Source organism: Copadichromis virginalis, linkage group LG12 (genome assembly GCF_057382275.1).
Source record: "Copadichromis virginalis isolate Kocher_CV1m ecotype Utaka linkage group LG12, C_Virginalis_male_GT1.1, whole genome shotgun sequence".
NCBI classification, from domain to species: Eukaryota; Metazoa; Chordata; class Actinopteri; order Cichliformes; family Cichlidae; genus Copadichromis; species Copadichromis virginalis.
This window is the reverse complement of record NC_140629.1, coordinates 6,993,090-7,012,168: the sequence shown is the minus strand read 5'-3', so window position 1 is coordinate 7,012,168 and position 19,079 is coordinate 6,993,090. Positions and strand designations below refer to the sequence as shown.

The 19,079-nt window shown below is 39.7% G+C and overlaps 1 protein-coding gene across 2 annotated transcripts; it reads right to left on the bottom strand.

The window, feature by feature from the left end:
- Positions 1-284: 284 nt before the first annotated feature.
- On the bottom strand, positions 285-10,713 carry figla (folliculogenesis specific bHLH transcription factor). Of its 2 annotated transcripts, none has more exons than XM_085474515.1 (6): positions 10,421-10,713; positions 8,233-8,379; positions 8,030-8,119; positions 5,330-5,482; positions 3,198-3,262; positions 285-733 (listed from the first exon to the last, which is right to left on the bottom strand). In XM_085474515.1, exons 1-5 carry the CDS (start codon positions 10,604-10,606, stop codon positions 3,245-3,247), a joined length of 594 nt encoding a protein of 197 aa, XP_085330641.1. In that variant the 5' UTR covers positions 10,607-10,713; the 3' UTR covers positions 285-733; positions 3,198-3,244. The 2 variants fall into 2 exon arrangements, with proteins under 2 accessions (XP_085330641.1, XP_085330642.1); XM_085474516.1 differs by lacking the exon at positions 10,421-10,713 and adding an exon at positions 9,476-9,707.
- Between the last annotated feature and the right edge of the window lie 8,366 nt (positions 10,714-19,079).

Below are 19,079 nucleotides of genomic sequence, written 5' to 3'. Positions count from 1 at the left end.
CAGAACAGTATCAGTTTCTCTAAATATTTCTAAAGATCTTTTGCAGCAATCATGGGGGGGGTTGCCTTTCCACACAGGCTTTCAAACCTTTAAAGCCTCTTTACTCTTGAACTGCAGGGACCTGGTCAGAATTCATCAGGTCTTTTGAACCTTAATTGTCCTTATAAGTGAACTGAAGTGTATGAAGCTTTAAAATTTTCTACTGCTGGGTTTATAAAATATAAATATCTGAACAAAGGGTTTTTTTTTTTTTATATTTAAAGCTGAATCAAAACAAAAGGAAACAAAGAACTACAGTCTTTAATTTTTCACATTTCCACTTGTATTTAATAACATTAACAAGTGACAGCAGTGTGACAAATTCATTCTGTTAATCAGCACAAGTCTTTCCCCCCCCAAAGAAAACCTTCTTGAACACTAACACGAGTTTAACATTTACATGACTCTTACAACAAGTGTTGTATATAACAGGCTTCTAATAGGCCTACACAGAAAACAATTTCATAAGTGAAATTACAAAAACAAAATTCCTTTTACATTTTAAGGCTGCCAAGGATACAATCTGTAAAATGAGAATCAAAACATTTACTTCAACAAAAAAAAAAAAAAAAACAAAAAAAAAAAAAAAAAAAAAAAAAAAAAAAAAAAAAAACACACACCCCAAAAGGTTAAAACACCACAAATGAAAGTCTGCTTTCTTCAAAACAATCCTTTTCTTCAAAGCAACAGGACCCTAAAAAGAAAAATCACAACACTCAACAACTTGGTTTCCTTAAAGTATTCATACCATTTATCAATCACTAGAAACATGTTTGCCTATTCAGGCTGCAACAATTTGAGTAATTCAATAATAACCAATTCAACACAAATTCTTTGGGGCTTCATTTCATGCACGGCTCTGTGCACGTTTTTGTTTTCAACGCTGTAAACGAGCAATTCACCCACATTTTTTTTTTCAACATATTTAGGAGCAGAGTGTGAATACCAAGCCTCACCACATTAAGCTCACACAGCCCCCAGTTTTTAACATAACCAGCCCTTCGAGTACCCCGAAGAGGAGAGAGAGAAAAAAAAAAAAGTTTCCACAACTCAGAAAGTCTCTGGTCAACAACAGACACATTATGCCCATATCATGGTCTACACCAGAGATAGTCAAGGGCAGAACCTCTCAGACGCCCATGCCCAAGGTAAGATGTTCTCAAAAGTGCGCCTTATGAATTCTGGTTGTGCTTACTGACTGCAAACCGGTTTTATGTGGGACACTGTGCTCAAAAATCTGTCAAAATGTTTTAGTATGACTTTGCTAAGTTACAAAGCCGCACCGCTTTGTAGATTGTCAGAGCATTACGGCCACAGTAGTCAGGAGCCTCAGAATAATGCATAGCATGCTTCAACATAATATTACCATAATGTGTGTAAACTCAGTCACGCAGTAGAACATGGGAATAGAGCAGCTGCGAGACATTAATGAATCAATGGCACGGAAGTGGAGGAAGCAAGACGAATGAGTTGACTAAAGTTTGACTTATCTGACTGTTTTGTTTCGCTTAATGTGCCTTATGGTCCCAAAAAAAAAAAATAATAATAATAATAATAATATACGGTAACTTATCTGTCTTGTAGAAATGTGCTCCAAATAAGGAACTTGTCTGTATGGAGTGAACATGTAAAGCTGTGGTGTTAAGCCGGGGGGGGGGTTAAACTAGAGTCCTGTCTGTACGCTTCACATTTCACCCTGCTTCTATCAGCATTCACGTCATCAGTGACTGCTTCACTGGCATCCACACATGAGCCATGTAAAAACATTACCTACACGTTTTATAGACTTTATGCTGACACGTTTCTCTCAAATTGTTACAAGTTAACTTTCGTTTCATGTGTACAACGATCAGGCTCTTTCAGTTGTATCCTAGCAAAGTCAAACCTGTGCTTCCTGTTCTTGAGTGAAACCAGGATCGTTTGTGAACATAGAGACTTTACATTCACAAACATGTCTCTTGACTGTAGATTGACAATGATCTGTCTACCTGTTCGAGTGCGTTCATGATTTTGAAAATTTGGTTCTCTTGACCATTGAAATAATTATGTCATTATCCTTCCTATGAACTTCAGGAGTCCAATTACTTTTAATCCCCTGAAAATGGAGGAGTATGTATAAAAATCCTGGCAGCAGCCAGTGGTGAACATCAGCCTCTACACCTTGTTCTCAAGTTGACATCTGACCTTCAGGTCGAGGTCACTCGAGTTATAGTCAACTTTGGACATGTAAAGAGTACGAAGCCCAAACACTTAACTGTTTTAGTTCATTTAATCTTAAAATTCCCTTTAAATGTATGTGTTTAATCAGCGTTGTTTATCATTTATGTTATATGAAGGATAAGACACTACAAGCACATACTACATGCTTTACATCTTCATGTTTTAACAACGAAATAAAGTTCTCTAGTAGACTAAAGTGATTAATTCAACATTATCCATCTATTCTTAAACAGTTCTAATACATCCTTTTTGGAGTTCTATTCACAGCAGTGATGTGAGAATAACTCCTGTGTGGCGCTGCGTCACACCACTTGTAGAAGCACGAGTGTTCAAAGGAAGCTGTTGCGTTGGCTAGAATGTCTGCTTAAAACTACGAGCCATTTAAATAAAAGTTTCTGTAGGAAGCCTTAATTCACATTCAGGAATCTAAAAATCGGCAATGCAAACGGCAGCTAATCTGGTATTTTTAGTACCCTGGTCAGAGGTGAAACAGAAACTACAGATTAGACAGTGGAACGCTCCACCAGAGGGCAGTGCAACAACACTTTTAAAAAGACTCAACTATAGGCTACTTTATGTGATGCACATCCAGTGCTTTGAGAGAAGAAAAAAAGAAATTAAGGGCAATTACATCATTACACACAAAGATTCTATGAAATCAGGCCCCATTAGAATATAGTAGTACTCACACCCTTAATCATTCTGAGATGCTCATTCAGACCACATGAGGGCAACATTTGTACACATTGAGTAATTTTGTACTTCACATATATTTTTAGAATAGTAAAGCAAGAATGATATTTAATCATTCAGGGCCTTTACTAACTTGATTTGATCTGCAGTCAATTACATTCTTGATCATTAAATTCTGATCCCACCAACATTTCATCACTTGCATTTCTGTAAACTGATTTAATATTAGTGTTCAAAACACAAACCTGGCAGGTGTCCAATATCAGGCCACATCAGCTGCTGTAAACACTGCTTAGCAAGGTTGAGACATCTGTTGGAAGACAAAAAAAGTTAATGTTCAAGTCCTTACAATGTTAAGCATTTCCTCTGCTGGATAAAAGTCAATTTTTCACTCTTACAGTCCAGGAGGATTACATGTTCATAATTTGATGCACAAACACTGAAAACTGAAGTCTGCTTGTCACAATAGTTCTGTGTACAGCATAATGACATAAGTGCGGGGATAAAACCCTCGCTCTGGCGTTATCTAAACCTCTTCACCTAAATTATCCAATCAGATGCTCAGGCACTTGGCAGGACTGCTTGAACCTTTCAGATGTTGGCACTACTCAGAAGACAATCAAATGCTGTGCGCCGATTGTCAGCTGTAATTGAAGAATGTTTCTGCCAGATCATTCGTGGAATTAAACATGTGATTGCCTATTGTTTGCAGGGTTTGTCTTCCAAGAACTGCATAAACATTGCCCATCTTCCTTCTGAAAGGTTACTCCAGCTGTCACTGATATATCAGGGTCAATTCTGTATGCAACTTGATTAATGAAAAAAAATTACAATAAACCCCTGATTTACTTTGTGTACCGTAATTGTCGGGCTATAAGCCGCTACTTTTTGCACCAGCTTTGAACCCTGCGGCTTTTAGTCAGGTGCGGCTTTTCTATAGATTGTCCATGATTTTTGTGATATCGTAAGACGATTTGTTTTGTTTGTTCCGCTGTTGTACGGCACTACGTTGCCTGGCGGAAGGATCGGGGTTCAAGAGTGGTATGTTGGTCACATGTCCATCCGCCAGGCAACAGTGCCGTACAAGTAGCGCGAAAAACAAACTTCAAAGTAGCGCTATGCGTTCAGCGGGAGTCGTGGATGACGAGCGGCGATAAACTTGCGAAAAGCAAGTTATGCCCAACTCTACCGGTGGATTCTGACAGCGTGGGAAAGTGTGCAAACATCCACGATCACCAACGGATTTCGAAGGGCTGGACTGCTGCATGATGAAGAGGAGGACACCGCCACGGCCCTTCAGAGGGTGTTCGACTGACAATGAGGATTATCTTTGGTTTTGAAAGTGACAACGAAGGAAAGAAGCTGAGAGTGGATGACGTAGCCATCCTGAGCCTGTTCGTATCCGACACTGGAGAAGAGGACTTTGGTGGTTTTAGTGCGCAGGAAGATGGTGGTGAATGACTGACTTTTCTTCTTGTTAAAGCCGTGTCACTGCACCTGAGCCTAAAAGGTAGTCTGAATCTATTTTTCTGGTGTGCTGTAGGTTACTGTTATGTACTACATTTGTTACTCATTTATGAAGCACAGCACATGTGCAAATATGTACCCATAACTTGTTTTTCAAAATATTAATAAAAGGGGTGTGTCTCCAAACAGCCATCTCTTTCCTGACAATTCGCTTTGTGCATATTCTCTTACATATGATAAGTCAATATTGAAACACCTGCGGCTTTTGGTCAGGTGCGGCTAATGTATGTACAAAACAGGATTTTCCCCTGATTTTAGCTTGTGCGGCTAATATTCAGGTGCGCTTTGTAGTCCGGGAAATACGGTACTTGGTTCCCCCCCCCCACACACACACACACACACCACTTGTGCATTCTGGCTTAGTTGTTAAATTATGCCAGTGTAATGTGTTGAGCTTTTATTTGGCCAATTTTAGAGATGTGCCGTTTTTAGATTTTTTTTTTTTTTTTTTAAATTAGGGGACACACACACACACACACACACACACGTCACTTATCTACTAGTCTTTATTTTAACCCCACTACTGTGTGTCCCAAGGGAGGACGGAGTACAGGCTATGGGGTCAAAAGTGACCAGAGTCACCATGTCAACAAGCACACTGCTGCATTTTAGCATGAGCAGAGTTCTTGGTTTTGCCTCGTGGGACTCAACTGAAAATTCTAATCTTAGCTATAGACCTGCAGATGTGTGCACTGTTGCACTTAAAAACAAACAAACAAACAAACAAAAAAAAAAAAACATAAGTAGTAAGCCTCAAATCAGATGAGTAATCCAGACTGAGGTTCCCTCTCTTTTTGACTGACAGGCTGAACACCGACCCCTGAAAACATGAAGTACATTGATGAGTTACCGCAGGCTGATCAGGAGCTACTTGGATGATGAACTGGTATGTTGGCATCACACAGTGCTGCAACATCAGTCTGGTCATCTCTCCATCGTCTGTCACCGGTTCAGGGGGTAAAATGAATCCATCATCAATTTGTTCCTCTGACATGCTCAGCAACTGGCAGGGAGAAAGAGCACAGTTAGATAAAACATTCATTTCTGGGAACAGTGACTGGTCAACTGTAGTAAAGCAAGACCAACTAAACCAGAACAACAATCAAATGAGATGGTAAAAAGTGTGACTGTTCATTTAGCACTTTCCTGGAAAAGCTGCACTTCATGTTGGATACGATAGCTCACCCTAACACACTGGAAAAGTCTCCACTAACAGATATAATTTCATTTAATATGCTAATATTTTGTAATAAATATCTATATACTTTTGACAGTGAGCTGATGTAGTTTTATGTTTTGCTCAGGAATGAATGGTTTATTGCTGCTTGCGGCTTTATGAAAAAAAAAAAAAAAATGTATTAACCCTCCGGGTTTGTTCAAAATCACTAACCTTCCAACCAACAGATAAGGTCTGTAATTTTTATTATTTTCATGTGTTTTTTTTATTTTAAACCCTTCTTTCTGCATAAAGCTTTTAACTAACTTCAGTTCTTTTCATAAATATAAGAGTTATTACTTTTTACATTTTTAACCCTTTAAACACCAGTTTGTCCACTGCACTAGCTGGAAGACAACCTCAAAGCAAAAACATAAAAACTCCCTCTCAGCTTGCTCGTGGCCAAAAACGGGCACCCCTTGTTTAAGTCTACAAAAGGCTATAAAATTGGTGGCCATTTAGAAGTCAGCCACCTTGGATACAACTCCCCCTCCCCCCATAGGAAGAGGGCCATGTGACACAAACTTATTGGTAATGTCACAAGAAAAACAATGGTGTGCTTGGTTTCAACGGCCAACTTCTAAATGGCCACCACCCGTCTTGAGGAGTTTGCCCCCCCCTTCACAAATACTAATGTGCCACAAACAGGACTTTAATATCACCAACCATTCCCATTTTATTACAGTGTATCCATATAAATGGCCCACCCTGTACACCTGGTGCAAGGGGCTGCTGTTCCAATCCTGGAGGTGCGCCTTTTGCACCTTCTTATTTCATTGGTGGGGTGTGGGTCACACCTGTTCAGACTACTGTATCTTGGGATCAATGGCAGAAGTGGCTGAGAATCAGGGACAAGGGTGTCTTGCAGCTGTTGAGGTCACCAGCATGTGCCCCAGCTCTCCCAGGATCGCTCTTCATTTGTAGAGCACTCCCCCACTTCAGTGAAGTTGTTTCCGGCAGGACAAAGGCATCATATCCCAAGACATCCAGGAGATTGGAGGAAAGAGCCAGCAGCTAGTTTTCCTTCAACAACTTGAGGTGCCAACATCCTCTCCAAGTTATCTAAGCTGTATTTGTGTCTATTGTAGTCCAGGATTGCTTCTTGTTTCTAGGCATCCTCTATTCCCCATCACTGACTGCTGGTTCCTTGTGTGTTGCTGTCAAAAGAAGCACATTCCTCCGTTGCTTTGGCATGTGGTAGTTTTGGTGAAGCCAAAGACAGACAACAAAATCTTCCTCTGTTGCATCTGGAGGAGCTGGGGAGGAAGCTCTGGGTTGTTTCCCCTGTGCCAGTTTTCATCTGAGGAGTTCCTCAGTGCCAAGGTGCCCGAAGGAAAGACGTTGTCCTCAGAGCTCCTCCGTCAGTTGGAGTCTGAATCAGAATACTTTATTGATCCCTGGGGGAAATTATTGAATGTCTGAACCCCTTTCCCTTTTTTACTTCCTGAGAACTTCCAGTGTTGTCATCCAACATGCTACGTATTGCTTCATTCTGGTTCAGGCTCACATCTCCACTTCATCTATAATCCTCCAATCCTCACACCTTTGCCTCCCGTGCAGGTTTGTAAGGGTGCACAGCAGCTAAAAGATCTCCTTTGTTATAAAAAAAAGTCAAAAGTAGATCTCAGGCTGCTAGTGCAGGGAACTGCATACAGGGTGACATCTGGTTTGATACCAGTGGGTACTGGATTGTAGAGCAGTCTCTCTTCAGTAGTGGGACCCACATGGTTTTCCTTTCATGAGGGATCCACTCAGTCACCGGCTCCTCGGTCTCAGAAAATGCTCCTATGTTCTTTTCCATCAGCTGCTCGGCCTCCACCTCCATGCCCCCAAACCCCAATCCTCCCCCAAAGAAGAGGATTCACACACTGGCTAGTACTCATCTTCAGTGGTGATGCAGTCAGCCTCTTTGGAGATTGTCCCCTCATCTTCTGGAGAGGAAGTTTCTTCATCTTGGGCAGATGTCTCTTCTTCAAGGGCAGAGCACTGCTTGCTGTCCTTGCTCTCTGACCAGATCATATAGACAGTGCTTGAAGCAGTGATGACCTTCTTGCCATATGGCCAGAATAAATGATCTGGAAGCTGTTAGGCTTACTTTCAGCAAAGAGTTTCTCAATGCAAAGAATGGGGATAGGCGTTAATGGCTAACGCACTAACCTGAAATCAACCCAACAGACATGCAAATGCAAAACTAAACTGCAGGAACTTAGGCCAAAGCACTAGTATGTATGTGACGCTCCATTTAATGATGTATGCACATTCTGAATGTGGATTAGCACCATTAGTAGGTTGATACAACAGCGTCCCTTTACTGAAGAAACAGACACCACTTACATCATCCACTCGCCAAAAGTCACTACCAAGGCCTTCAGTCTGACTGTAGGCGATTGCATTCTTTAAGAAATCAGTCCCACTGCCATCATCCTAAAATAAACGAAAACAAAACACAGATCAACATTTCACAATAAGTGGTAGTGTTGCTCTTGGAAAACAATACACTTGTCATTTCAGAGAGTCCTGCCGAGCGCAGTACTTACACTTTCAGTTTCCTGCAAAACTGCAAGCAGCAGTCGAATGTATTCTGTGGCAGCTTTGAGTGTGTCCACTTTGCTGGGCTTTCGGTCTGGTCGCATCAGTGGCACCATCCTTTTCAAGCGAGAGAACATGGTATTCAAGTTCCTGATCTGCAACGAAGAGAGGCTGAAGTGCTTTAGCAAACACTGAAAACTGTAGGATTTGAAGCAGGAGCGATTGTCACAATTTGATACTCTTGTAGAAATTTAAGCCCTGTGGGAGCAAATCCCGGTTTAAACTAAAGTATTCATACTTATTTGATTGTAAGCAGCACTGAGTTGTATACAGACTTGTCAATTTTGAAATACAAAAAGGTAGTTTTTAATTAAACACAAAGGCAACTTTCAGCACCCCAGCAGGACTACTTATGCAAATATCAGCGCTATTATTATCATCATCATCATTATTTATTCTAATAATATTGTTCAAACATCCAAAAACAACATCTCTAATATAACAACGAAGGAGAACTGCATTTCCAAGAAAATTAGTCCATTTCAGACCATTTAATGCCAGGATGCATTCATAAAGCGGTCATGCTTAGCACTTAATACACAGCTGCTAAAAAACCCAAGATGCAGGCCTTCGAGCGAACTTCAGCGCCAAACAATGTGCCTTAATGGTGTAGTGCAGCTCTGTGTAAAACATTAGCCGAGGACTCCTTGTAGGGCGGAGTGGCACAGATTAAGGAGGGGGGGGGGGGGGGGGGGGGATTACTTTATTGAGAGTCGAAATGTTTACATTAAACTTGCAATTCTGCTTGGACAATAAAGTCGTCAGTCTATTTTGAGAAATTAGCAGCAAATTATTCCCAAAATGAACAATAACATCTATTTTTCCAGCTAGCATCGTTAGCTGTGAGGTTGCTAACAGCTTCCCTCCTTGAGTGAGCAGTTAACCCTTGGAAGGTCCTTAAAAACATCCTTATTTGGTCCTAGAGCCAAAAATCGACCACACCATAAAAAGTGCTATAATATTATATTTTTTCCCACTTTAAATTACTTTTAAAACTACTTCTCCCTGAAATATTCATATAAAGTTTTCTCACACACACACACACACACACACAAAAATATCATTTTTTGTTGTAACTCCCAAACTCAATGGTAATGTAACAATACTTTTTCAAACGACAACGTCAGCACTTTTCGTACTCAGGACAGCGAAAGTGTTTCTGTGCGCACTTTGGCACACGGCGAGTCAGACCTGTAGCTGGAGCGTCCGGAGCCTAGTCATTGTCCGCCAGTTTGTCGAAATCCTCCAATGGCTGTTCCAATCGATCTCCTCTTCGCTCACAATTTGCAGATAATTGGTGTCGCTACGTGATCCATTAACAGTGTGAACTGAAAGCATCTCCGTTTTCTGCTCAATGCGCGTCTATTTAGAAATGCGGTATCTTAGCTTTCCATCAATGACTACTTCCAGGTCATTCAACCGCAGCTGTATTTAAAAAAATGATTTTTAAGGGGAAAATAAAATCCAATTTGCTTTTAGTTCTTGCTTTTATATTCAATTTGTTTGCATTGGAGTGTGCCTGTCTGGCCATCAAAATACTTTTGAAAAAAAAGTGTGTCTTTTTTTATTATTTTATTTATTTATTTTATTTTTTTGACATAAAGACTTTTTTTTTTTTTTAAAATATAAAGGTCATTGATAGTGACACACAACACCACTCCCCCCCCCCTTTTTAAAGCAGAAAGACATGCTCAAAATCTGAATCTTTGGCTTGAGTTCGTTCAATGCTGAAATATGAAGGGCGCCACCTGGTGGACAACTAAAAAAATTAAATTTTAAGGCCTGGACTCAAAAGTGCCCCCCTCACTTTGACGATGGCACTACATTTAGTTATGAAAAATGAAATGAAAAATAGCGTTTATAATGGTTTTCAATGGGCCGTTTTTTGGCTCTAGGACCAAAGGTGGATGCATATTTGTAGCTTATTTTAAGCTAATTTAATGAACTCAGACCGCAATTCTAAAAATGTTTTTTAAAAAAAAAGTTTGGCAAATTTGGCTATATTCTATTCAACACAGTGAAAATGGCTTGAAATTAAAAAACACAGTGGATGAAAAATGGCTCCAGGACCCTCTTTCTAAGGGTTTGCTACCAGTCCTTCATTTGTGGTTATGAGTTACTTTTTAAAACACTCACTCTCATTCGTTCCTTGGCGTTGACCAACTCTCGTTTTTTCACAGTTTGGCTGAAGTCCTCGGCCACGAAGTATAAATTGTCCCGTCCTCGTTTGAACTTCTCGATGTTGCAGTAGACAGGGAGCGCGGACTCGCCCGTCAGCCGCTTCAAAATGTCACTCATGGATTCCTCCTCCGGTACCTTCATTTTAACGAGTACCGTTTGATAAAAATAAGCTACCACCTGGTCGATTTAATTCTTTATCGTGGCGCCATGTAAAAGAGAACAGCGAGAGGCCTCTGGCGTGGCGGAGGATCACACCTGCGTCAGGAGGGTTTTAATTAGAGTCAGGTGTTGTGCCAAAAAGGACTTCCGGTATTTTCCACACTGAAAAAAAAAGAAATTTTGAGCAGGAAAGAACATTCCTGTTACATAGAAGCCGCTATCAGTTTGGGGTAAATGGACTTTTATATATCCTTTATTTACCAGGGGAAAGTCTCACTGACATTAAAAGTTTATTATTTAAGAGTGACCAAGTGGGCAGCAGAAATTACAATGAATTTAACATAATAGTGCTATCAAGATATTCATAGGCTGGTTGAATATACTTTAGGTACAATAACACAGAGTCATAAAGATACTTGCAAACTTGGTAATTTCTTCATATGTAGTTTTTCATAAATCCAGTTGACTTCAGTCCTTTTTCCAACATAAGCAAAACATCACACAGAAAAAAAAAGATATTTGCCAAACATATCCATGATGATCAAGTCATTTTAAGCCAGAGAGAACATCCCTGTCTGAGAAACAAGTGCCTCCTTCACACTTCCATAGCTTTATTTTGGTGTCTGATCACTACCATGACCCATTACTGACGGCATTATTCACACAACAGGTTGCTTGTTAATATGTCAACAAGCGATCTGTTGTTATCTCTTTAGCATAATCTGGAAACCTCCCTCAAATATAAAAACATTTCACTGCTGAAATCCACACAATGACTTTTTAAACAGTAGTCTGGAGAATTAATAGAGGCCTGCTTTTCTCACACCAGGGAGACGTTTAAAATAAAAACATATTCAATTAAAGCTCCATTCTGACAATGTGTCACATCAAAACATATCTTTTCAGATTTTACAAATTGCTTTCATGTTCACACCTCGGCATCTTTATTGTCTTTAGGGCAAGTCAGACAACTTTACACTGCCTCAAGCAAACCCTCAGCTTAATGTCAGATGTCTCCTGTCTGCTTTAACTCCTCCACCTCCACAGCTGCTTTTCTGGGAAGATTTTTCTGCCGGTTCCCATTGTTCATGTAAATCAAAAGTTTCGGATGCTCTTTCACCTCCAACAGTCAAATCCCAGTTAAGCTTTTCTCAAAGCTTCTACTTTCTTCACATAAAGAGGAACTTTCACAAGTATAGCCACAGAATTCTTCTCAGCTGTTTAAACTCTTTTTTTTGGCAAATCTTTAATAAATGACAGAAAATCATACTGAGATCCCTGTTTCACACCATGAAAACAGTCCTGTGAGATATTCAGGATGGTGCTGGCTATCCCAGCTGCCAGTGATGTACACTGGATAGGTTACATGTCTATCACACAGTATTGTCATGGTCCTGGGTCGTGCGACCCAGTGTTTTGTGTTTAGTCTATTTTGATGTTTATTGTTTGTTTAGGTTCATTAAGTTATTCTAGCTCGTTTGTAATTATATTACCCTTGTGTTAAGTCTCCCTTGCCCTTCATGTCTGTGTGTCTTATGTTGCCAAGTTCATGTTGTCATTTCTGTCATCTTCCCCTGTACTCAGTCTCCCTGGTTCGTGCATCTACCTGTCATGAGTCATGTCTGCGTGGTTATGTTTAGTTCATGTCATGTCTAATCTCCATGTTTCCTGTTTTACTTTGAAAGTCTGTATTCAATGTCAGTGTATTTAGTTTCACTTCTCCTGTCCTGTCTTTAGGTTCATGTGTGTCAGCTGTGATCCCATGTGTGGCCACTTCCCCTGATCATCCCTCATGTGTGTTTAGTCTCTGTGTTTCATACAGTCTGTGTCCCGTCGTCTGTGTTCCCACGGTCGGTCTTTGCAGTTATCACCATAGTCTCTGAGTCTTCTTAGTTTGTCACAGTACTAGTTTTCCCAGTTTAGTTATAGTCTAGTTTAGTCACGCTATCCCTGTTGTGTTTGTACACTTTGTCTTCAGCCATAATAAAGGCTCGCTTTCTGTTAAGTTCACTCCCGTCTACTCACTTGTTTACGCACCTGGGTCCATCACACACACCACCACACGGCCTGTCTCCGCAGACCGTGACAAGTATAACATAATATACAATATAATAGAAAGCTATTTATCTCTAAATGAATACAACATTTGTACAATTTAAAAACGTTAACTTCCTGTAGGCTTCTCATCAACCACCATGGTCTCCATGCCATTATGGGAAAAGATTGTAAATGTACGCAATTCCCTAGAATGTAGAATGAAAATGGTTATTTTAAAAAGAATTCATTATTATTTTCTAAGATAACTGAAAATGCAACGTTCGGGTGAACACAATCAGCTTTCTGGGAATTCATATTTTTTCTTTCAGTTGATAACTTTGTCATTACAACCAAGCACTGCAATTAACGGTTAACCTTTTTAAGATAAGATAAGAGATAAGATAAGATAGAACTTTATTAATCCCTCGGGTGGGTTCCTCTGGGAAATTCGACTTCCAAAAAAAAGCACAGCAACGACCAAAGTTACAGTTACAGAACTGTTATATATATATATATATACACACACACACACACACACACACACACACACACACACACACACATATATAAATACAGAGACAAATATAAATAAAATATACAAAGGGGATAAATAGAATAAATAGGAATAAAAAATAAAAATACAAGTGAATTGCACATTTCAAGTATTGAGTCTATTGCACTGTTGACTATTTACAAAAAGTATTGCACAAGGTATTGTACAGTGAGGTGCAGAGGCACTACAGCTTAGTTGTTCCCCCCTCCTTTGTCCTCCTGTTTCCCCTCCCTCTCCCCTCCAGAGAGGAGTTAAACAGTTTGATGGCGTGTGGGACAAAGGAGTTTTTAAGTCTGTTAGTTCTTGTCTTGGGGAGAAGCAACCTGTCACTGAACAGACTCTTCTGGTTGTTTATGGCCGTGTGCAGAGGATGCCCAGCATTGTCCATAATGTCCATCAGTTTCTTTAATGTCCTTTTCTCTGCCACTGTCACCAGAGTGTCCAGCTTCATGCCGACCACAGAGCTAGCCCTCCTGATCAGTTTCTATGAAAACTCTAAGGAAACTACAGCCTGAGTAAATAACAGGTTTGATAAAAGTCCCTTTAGAGGAATCTAAAGCTTGATTATATTCAAGCTTTAGATTTCTTTTTAAGGCAAACAATTATGTGCTTGTCTTTATGCTAATGTTAGGCTTGGAAACACTCAGAAATTAGCTTGTTAAATAGGAAGGCCTGTGACTCTGGGCTGGTTTAAGCTTTTCAACAAAAGGCTGTGAGGCCTGCCATACTTCAGTGTATTTAACTGCTGCACTCGACAGTGCATAATTACAATAAGCTATTTTCACTATAAGAAAAGACCAGAGTCCTCCAGTCCAACAGCCCATTTCAACAGGGGAAGGGACACTCGCCCCACAAGTCATTCATCACATGTTCAATCCATAACTATGTTTTTCATCAAATTTCTCTGTGAAAGCAGGTAAGTGTAAGCATGAATCCTGATTTGCTGCAGTCTTTTTTGGTCTTCATTCACTCAGAGAAGCACATATCTATGTCCTTTAATCTCCCATCAGAAGAGAAAATAGGCAGATCGTGAGTATAAACTGTCCTATTTTCTTGCAGAGTGATGTGAGATATCCAATAAAACTGCATCAGGGATTGCTGATTCAGCAGGAGTGAGCACATGACTTGTACTGCTAAGAGAGTCTAAAACAAAGGAAGTAACCGCCTTTTACTTCATGGGCCACCAAGGCATAACATCCCATATGAAAAGAGCACCCCTCTTTGTTTATATTTAATAAGTTTACAGCAAAGGTGTCAAATATAAGGCCTGGGGGCCATAATTGGCCTAGGAAAGGCTCCAATCTGGTCCACTAAATGGCTTTGTAAAATTTAACGTAGGGCATAGATTTTGGACTGTTAACTCTATTTTCATAAGTATAATTGTATATATTCTGTCTCAAGCTCTCAATTTACCGGTTGATCTACGTCTCTACCCTCACCTATGGTCACGAGCTGTGGGTAGTGACGGAAAGAACGAGATTGTGGATATAAGCGGCGGAAATTAGCTTCCTCTGAAGGGTGGCTGGCCTCTCCCTTAGAGATAGGGTGAGAAGTTTGGCTATTTGGGAGGGGGTCAGATTAGAGCCGCTGCTCCTTCACATCGAAAGGACCCAGTGTCCCACTGGGAGGAGGCCCCAGGGCAGACCCAGGACACGCTGGAGAGATTACATCTCTCGGCTGGCCTGGGAACTCCTTGATGTTCCCCCGGACAAGCTGGAGGAGGTGACTGGGGAGAGGGAGAACTGGGCTTCTCTGCTTGGGCTGCTGCCCCCCAAGTCCCAGCCCCGGATAATCGGAAGAAGATGGATGGATGGATGGATGGATGGATGGATAGTTTCCTTAATGGTTAGAGTGTTTAACAGTAAACAACCATGTCTAATTGTATCAAGAGAATCAACCTGTCTTCAACAAAACCCTTAACGTACAGCCTTTTTTTCCGTTGCTATTCATGTGTAAAGTGTTCTTGGGTTTCTTGAAAGGCCTTATACAAATTTAAGTCATTATTATTTTTATAATACTCCACCTCACCTGACCATAAAAGCAGGTCTAGAAGATCCTGGAGTGAATTAGCACTTCCTGGGTGTAATCCTGTAGATGGCAAATTGCAGTATGAAGGAGAGCTAAGAAACAGATTAAATCAAATGCAAATCTTAAAAATAAAAACTTCAAACATTAGGGGGAAGGAAGGTCTCTGCAAGTCTGCACGAAAAGAATCTGAGTAAGCTGTATGAAAATGGAGGAATGGTGTTTTTTCAGTTATATTTCCTGTGCTTTTCAGTGTTTTGCCAGTCAGAGAAAAACTGACAGCTACCCTTTGAGAAATTGCACTTTTAGGATGATCAATAAATCACAGCAGCAACAATTAAATATACAAAGTAAACCGAAAGCAAGGATTTAACTGTGTGTGCGTGCGTGCGTGCGTGCGTGCGTGCGTGTGTGTTTCCAGAACAGTCATTGTTATCCGAGAAAACAAATCCTCTTCAAACTCATTATAATGACATTCAGTGTTGAATTGCTCATATTGGTCCATAACCACACAGAAACATTTGATTAAGTGAAGATTAAGACATGATTAGGAGAAGTTGAACCCCAAAGGGAACATCTGAGTGCTGTAGCTGCACTAACGTACAAAACAAATGTTAGAACAGTCGAATAATTAGCCAATGAAACAAACACAACAACAAGGGATAAAGAGAGGAGACATAAGAGGTTATTAGTATAAAACCCCATTATCTTTGATCCTACCAGAACAACAAACTGGACTGGGTGAACAGAGCGTCTGTACAGGTTTGGGGCAGACGCCACTCAGTAACTTTGTTTTTGCACCACTGTGGAAAGCTGCAGTGTGCATGAATGGAACCAAACTCTTGATTTGGATGGTTTCATGTCTTCTGCCTCTTGTTATTATTAACACGGAAAGTTATGCTGTTTAGACTCCATGGTTCGGGCTCTCAATTTAAATTAAACTGAGAATAAATTATTATTAAATGATTACACAATGCACTCACACATTACCATTTAGATCATTATAATAATAAGCCAAAGTCAGCTCTATCAGTGTGCATTTATAAACACTAAGTGGAGTTGCCATTATGTTAACATTAGAGCAGATGTAAACATTTTTACTCAATATTGAACTCTTGCAAAGCTGATTTGCATTATATCAGCACTGCAGGGAGTCAGTTTTTGATACCCCATCTACTCCCATACAGGACTGGACTTCTACTTGCGTCAAGTGCATGGCTGCTGGAAAGCAACTGCAATTTTATCTACATCGCACACTTCACTATATGTAAACTGATTATGCTTAAAATAGAAGTTAAAAACACAAACACTGTGGAGGCTTTAAAATGCCAGTAAACACAACAACTACACACAGCTCCTGAGTGTAAACCAATGTGCATCAATACATGTCCTCTGCTTTGTATTCATTTATTATATGACATCATTATTAGCTATAAACACTGGGTTCTACATAGCCATGCTATTTTGCCAAGTGAACAAATGCACTTACCAATCAGAGCTTGAGTTTTATAAATGTGCTGCAGATCAGTACTCGGATAGGACATGATATTGGACAGAGTGTCAGAGTCATGAGAATTACACCAGGATGTGGTGGATGACAAAAAAAAATCTTGTTATCAATGATAAAATGAGCTCCAACAATATTTAAGCAGCTATACTGTTTTAGATGTGACTGAGGATATTTCAAAATTAAAGCCACTCACTGTAAGTGCTCCAGCAACAGTTCAAGTTTCACCACACTTCCTTCTCAAGGTTGGCAAGAGACACTTCTCACAACCTTCCACCCTGTTCTCTGAAAACTGTTAAAACAAAATCAGCTTTTCAAGCATGTTTGCTCATACTGATCTACTAATCCTGATACTGATACTTTTAACCTATAAAGGCAGCTTATGTAGGGTGGGGCAGAGTGCCATGATTCACGAAATGAATCATCATCAATTTCCAAATTCAAAACACATTTTAAGGTTCAGACATTTTTATGGTGCATGTTTGATGTATATTTGTAAATTTTTATATTTTATGTACATTTTTCACTTGCATAAAAATAATACAATAATACAATTCAGTGAGCTACACACTGAACTTAGAGGATGGAGACAAAGCATGAATCTTATTGTGCTAGTATCGATCTGACACCAGTACTAATGTTTGTATGGATGCTGTCGATATTTGGATCGATCATGTTTGTCTACAATCAAGTACTTTCACACAAACATAAAAAACTACAGGTAACTGTGGCAATCACCTCACAACCAAAGCAATCACTGAGAGGGTTTTTTGTGCAGCAGGCAAACTTTGCTATCAAAATAAAACAGGAAATAACTAAACACTAACACTCACAAACCTGACATACAGAGATGTGAGGCTAAAGGTTTGGAAAATAACATAGGCGACTACACAAAGTAAACCGAACCCAGAATACTAATGTCAGCTTGAACTGAAATAAAGACCTCTAGATATAAATGTACATGAAAGTCAAATACAAACAATAAACTAACTAAGAAACAAATACATGTCCATGAAAAGTCAAAGCTCTTTTGCCTCAGGCCATGAAAATGAAATATACTTTTATTTAATCACACAGACAAAAGCAAAAGGTAGAATATCTGAAGGTCTCAAATAACTGAATAAAAAGCACAAGTTGTTTAAAGAGTCCTCTCCCTGCTTTGGGTTGCGAAAAGAGGCACAAACAAGAGAAAGGAAGAAAGCCTGCAGTGCTTCATCCATTTGTCAGATTGTTTGTTTGTCCCCGGCATATCTCCTTCTCTTTTATGGGATTTTATTTTATGTTTTTTTTTCTTTTTTCATTTTGGCCTTGGTTTATTCTAAGACTTTTGACTAAATGCCTTTCATTGACTAAACTCACCAAAGAGTCCTATTTTTGTGTCCTCTCTACAGCAGTCCATCAGACATATCTGACATATACTGTGATTTATTAAGCAGATTTCCCCCTTTCGGATTTTTCCAGTGCAACAAAACATAAAATAAGGATAAAAAAAAATCAGCAAACTTAGAAAAAATTGTGGTTTCTCACACGCCATCTGAAATGTCTGTTCTCCTCTGCCTCCACCTACAGCTCTTCTTACAGGCTCTTATTCCTCTGCCTCCATTTCCATTCAATGCTTTTAACAACTTTCTGATCACTCTTGCTGCCTGTGAATTCATAATTGACTTATATTGGTTAAATTAAAGCAATAGCAACGAGCGTGACCAATTGCCAGTTGTCCCGTTTAGGAAATATCGTTGTAATTGTTACGCTTAAGCCTCCATTCATTATTATTATTATGAATCACAGGTGTATCATGTTGGTCTGTGAGAATGTGTTTAGGATTTTGAAGAAAATTTAAAAAACAATCTGCAAATTGTTTGTAGAGGCATGTGGGGATATCGATCAGGGGTCATGCTGTGAGTTATGTCTTTATGTGGCATTTGGCTCTTCAGGTTTCTACCATGCCAACTCCAGACAGCACTACGTGACAAATTTCAAGTGGATGACATTTGTGTTCAGACCAACAAAACAGGAAAAATTCAGTCTTAGTCAATCACACAAATATTTCTTATTCTGAAGTAAAAGTTATCTGTGGAGGCTGTGGTTCAGGTGGTAGAGTGACCCTTGAAGTGACCTTGGACAAGATAATAAACTCTGGGTTGCTCCTGGCACATACATTTGTGTGTGTTGACTGTTATTTAAAAAGTGTTTGGGTATAGATAAAATCACTATATGAATGTGTGTGTGTGTGTGTGTGTGTGTGTGTGTGTGTGTGTTAATGGGTGAATGAGACTTCATTGTCACCACTCTTAACGCAGTCTCAAATCAGTGCCACATTTCCCATCCACATT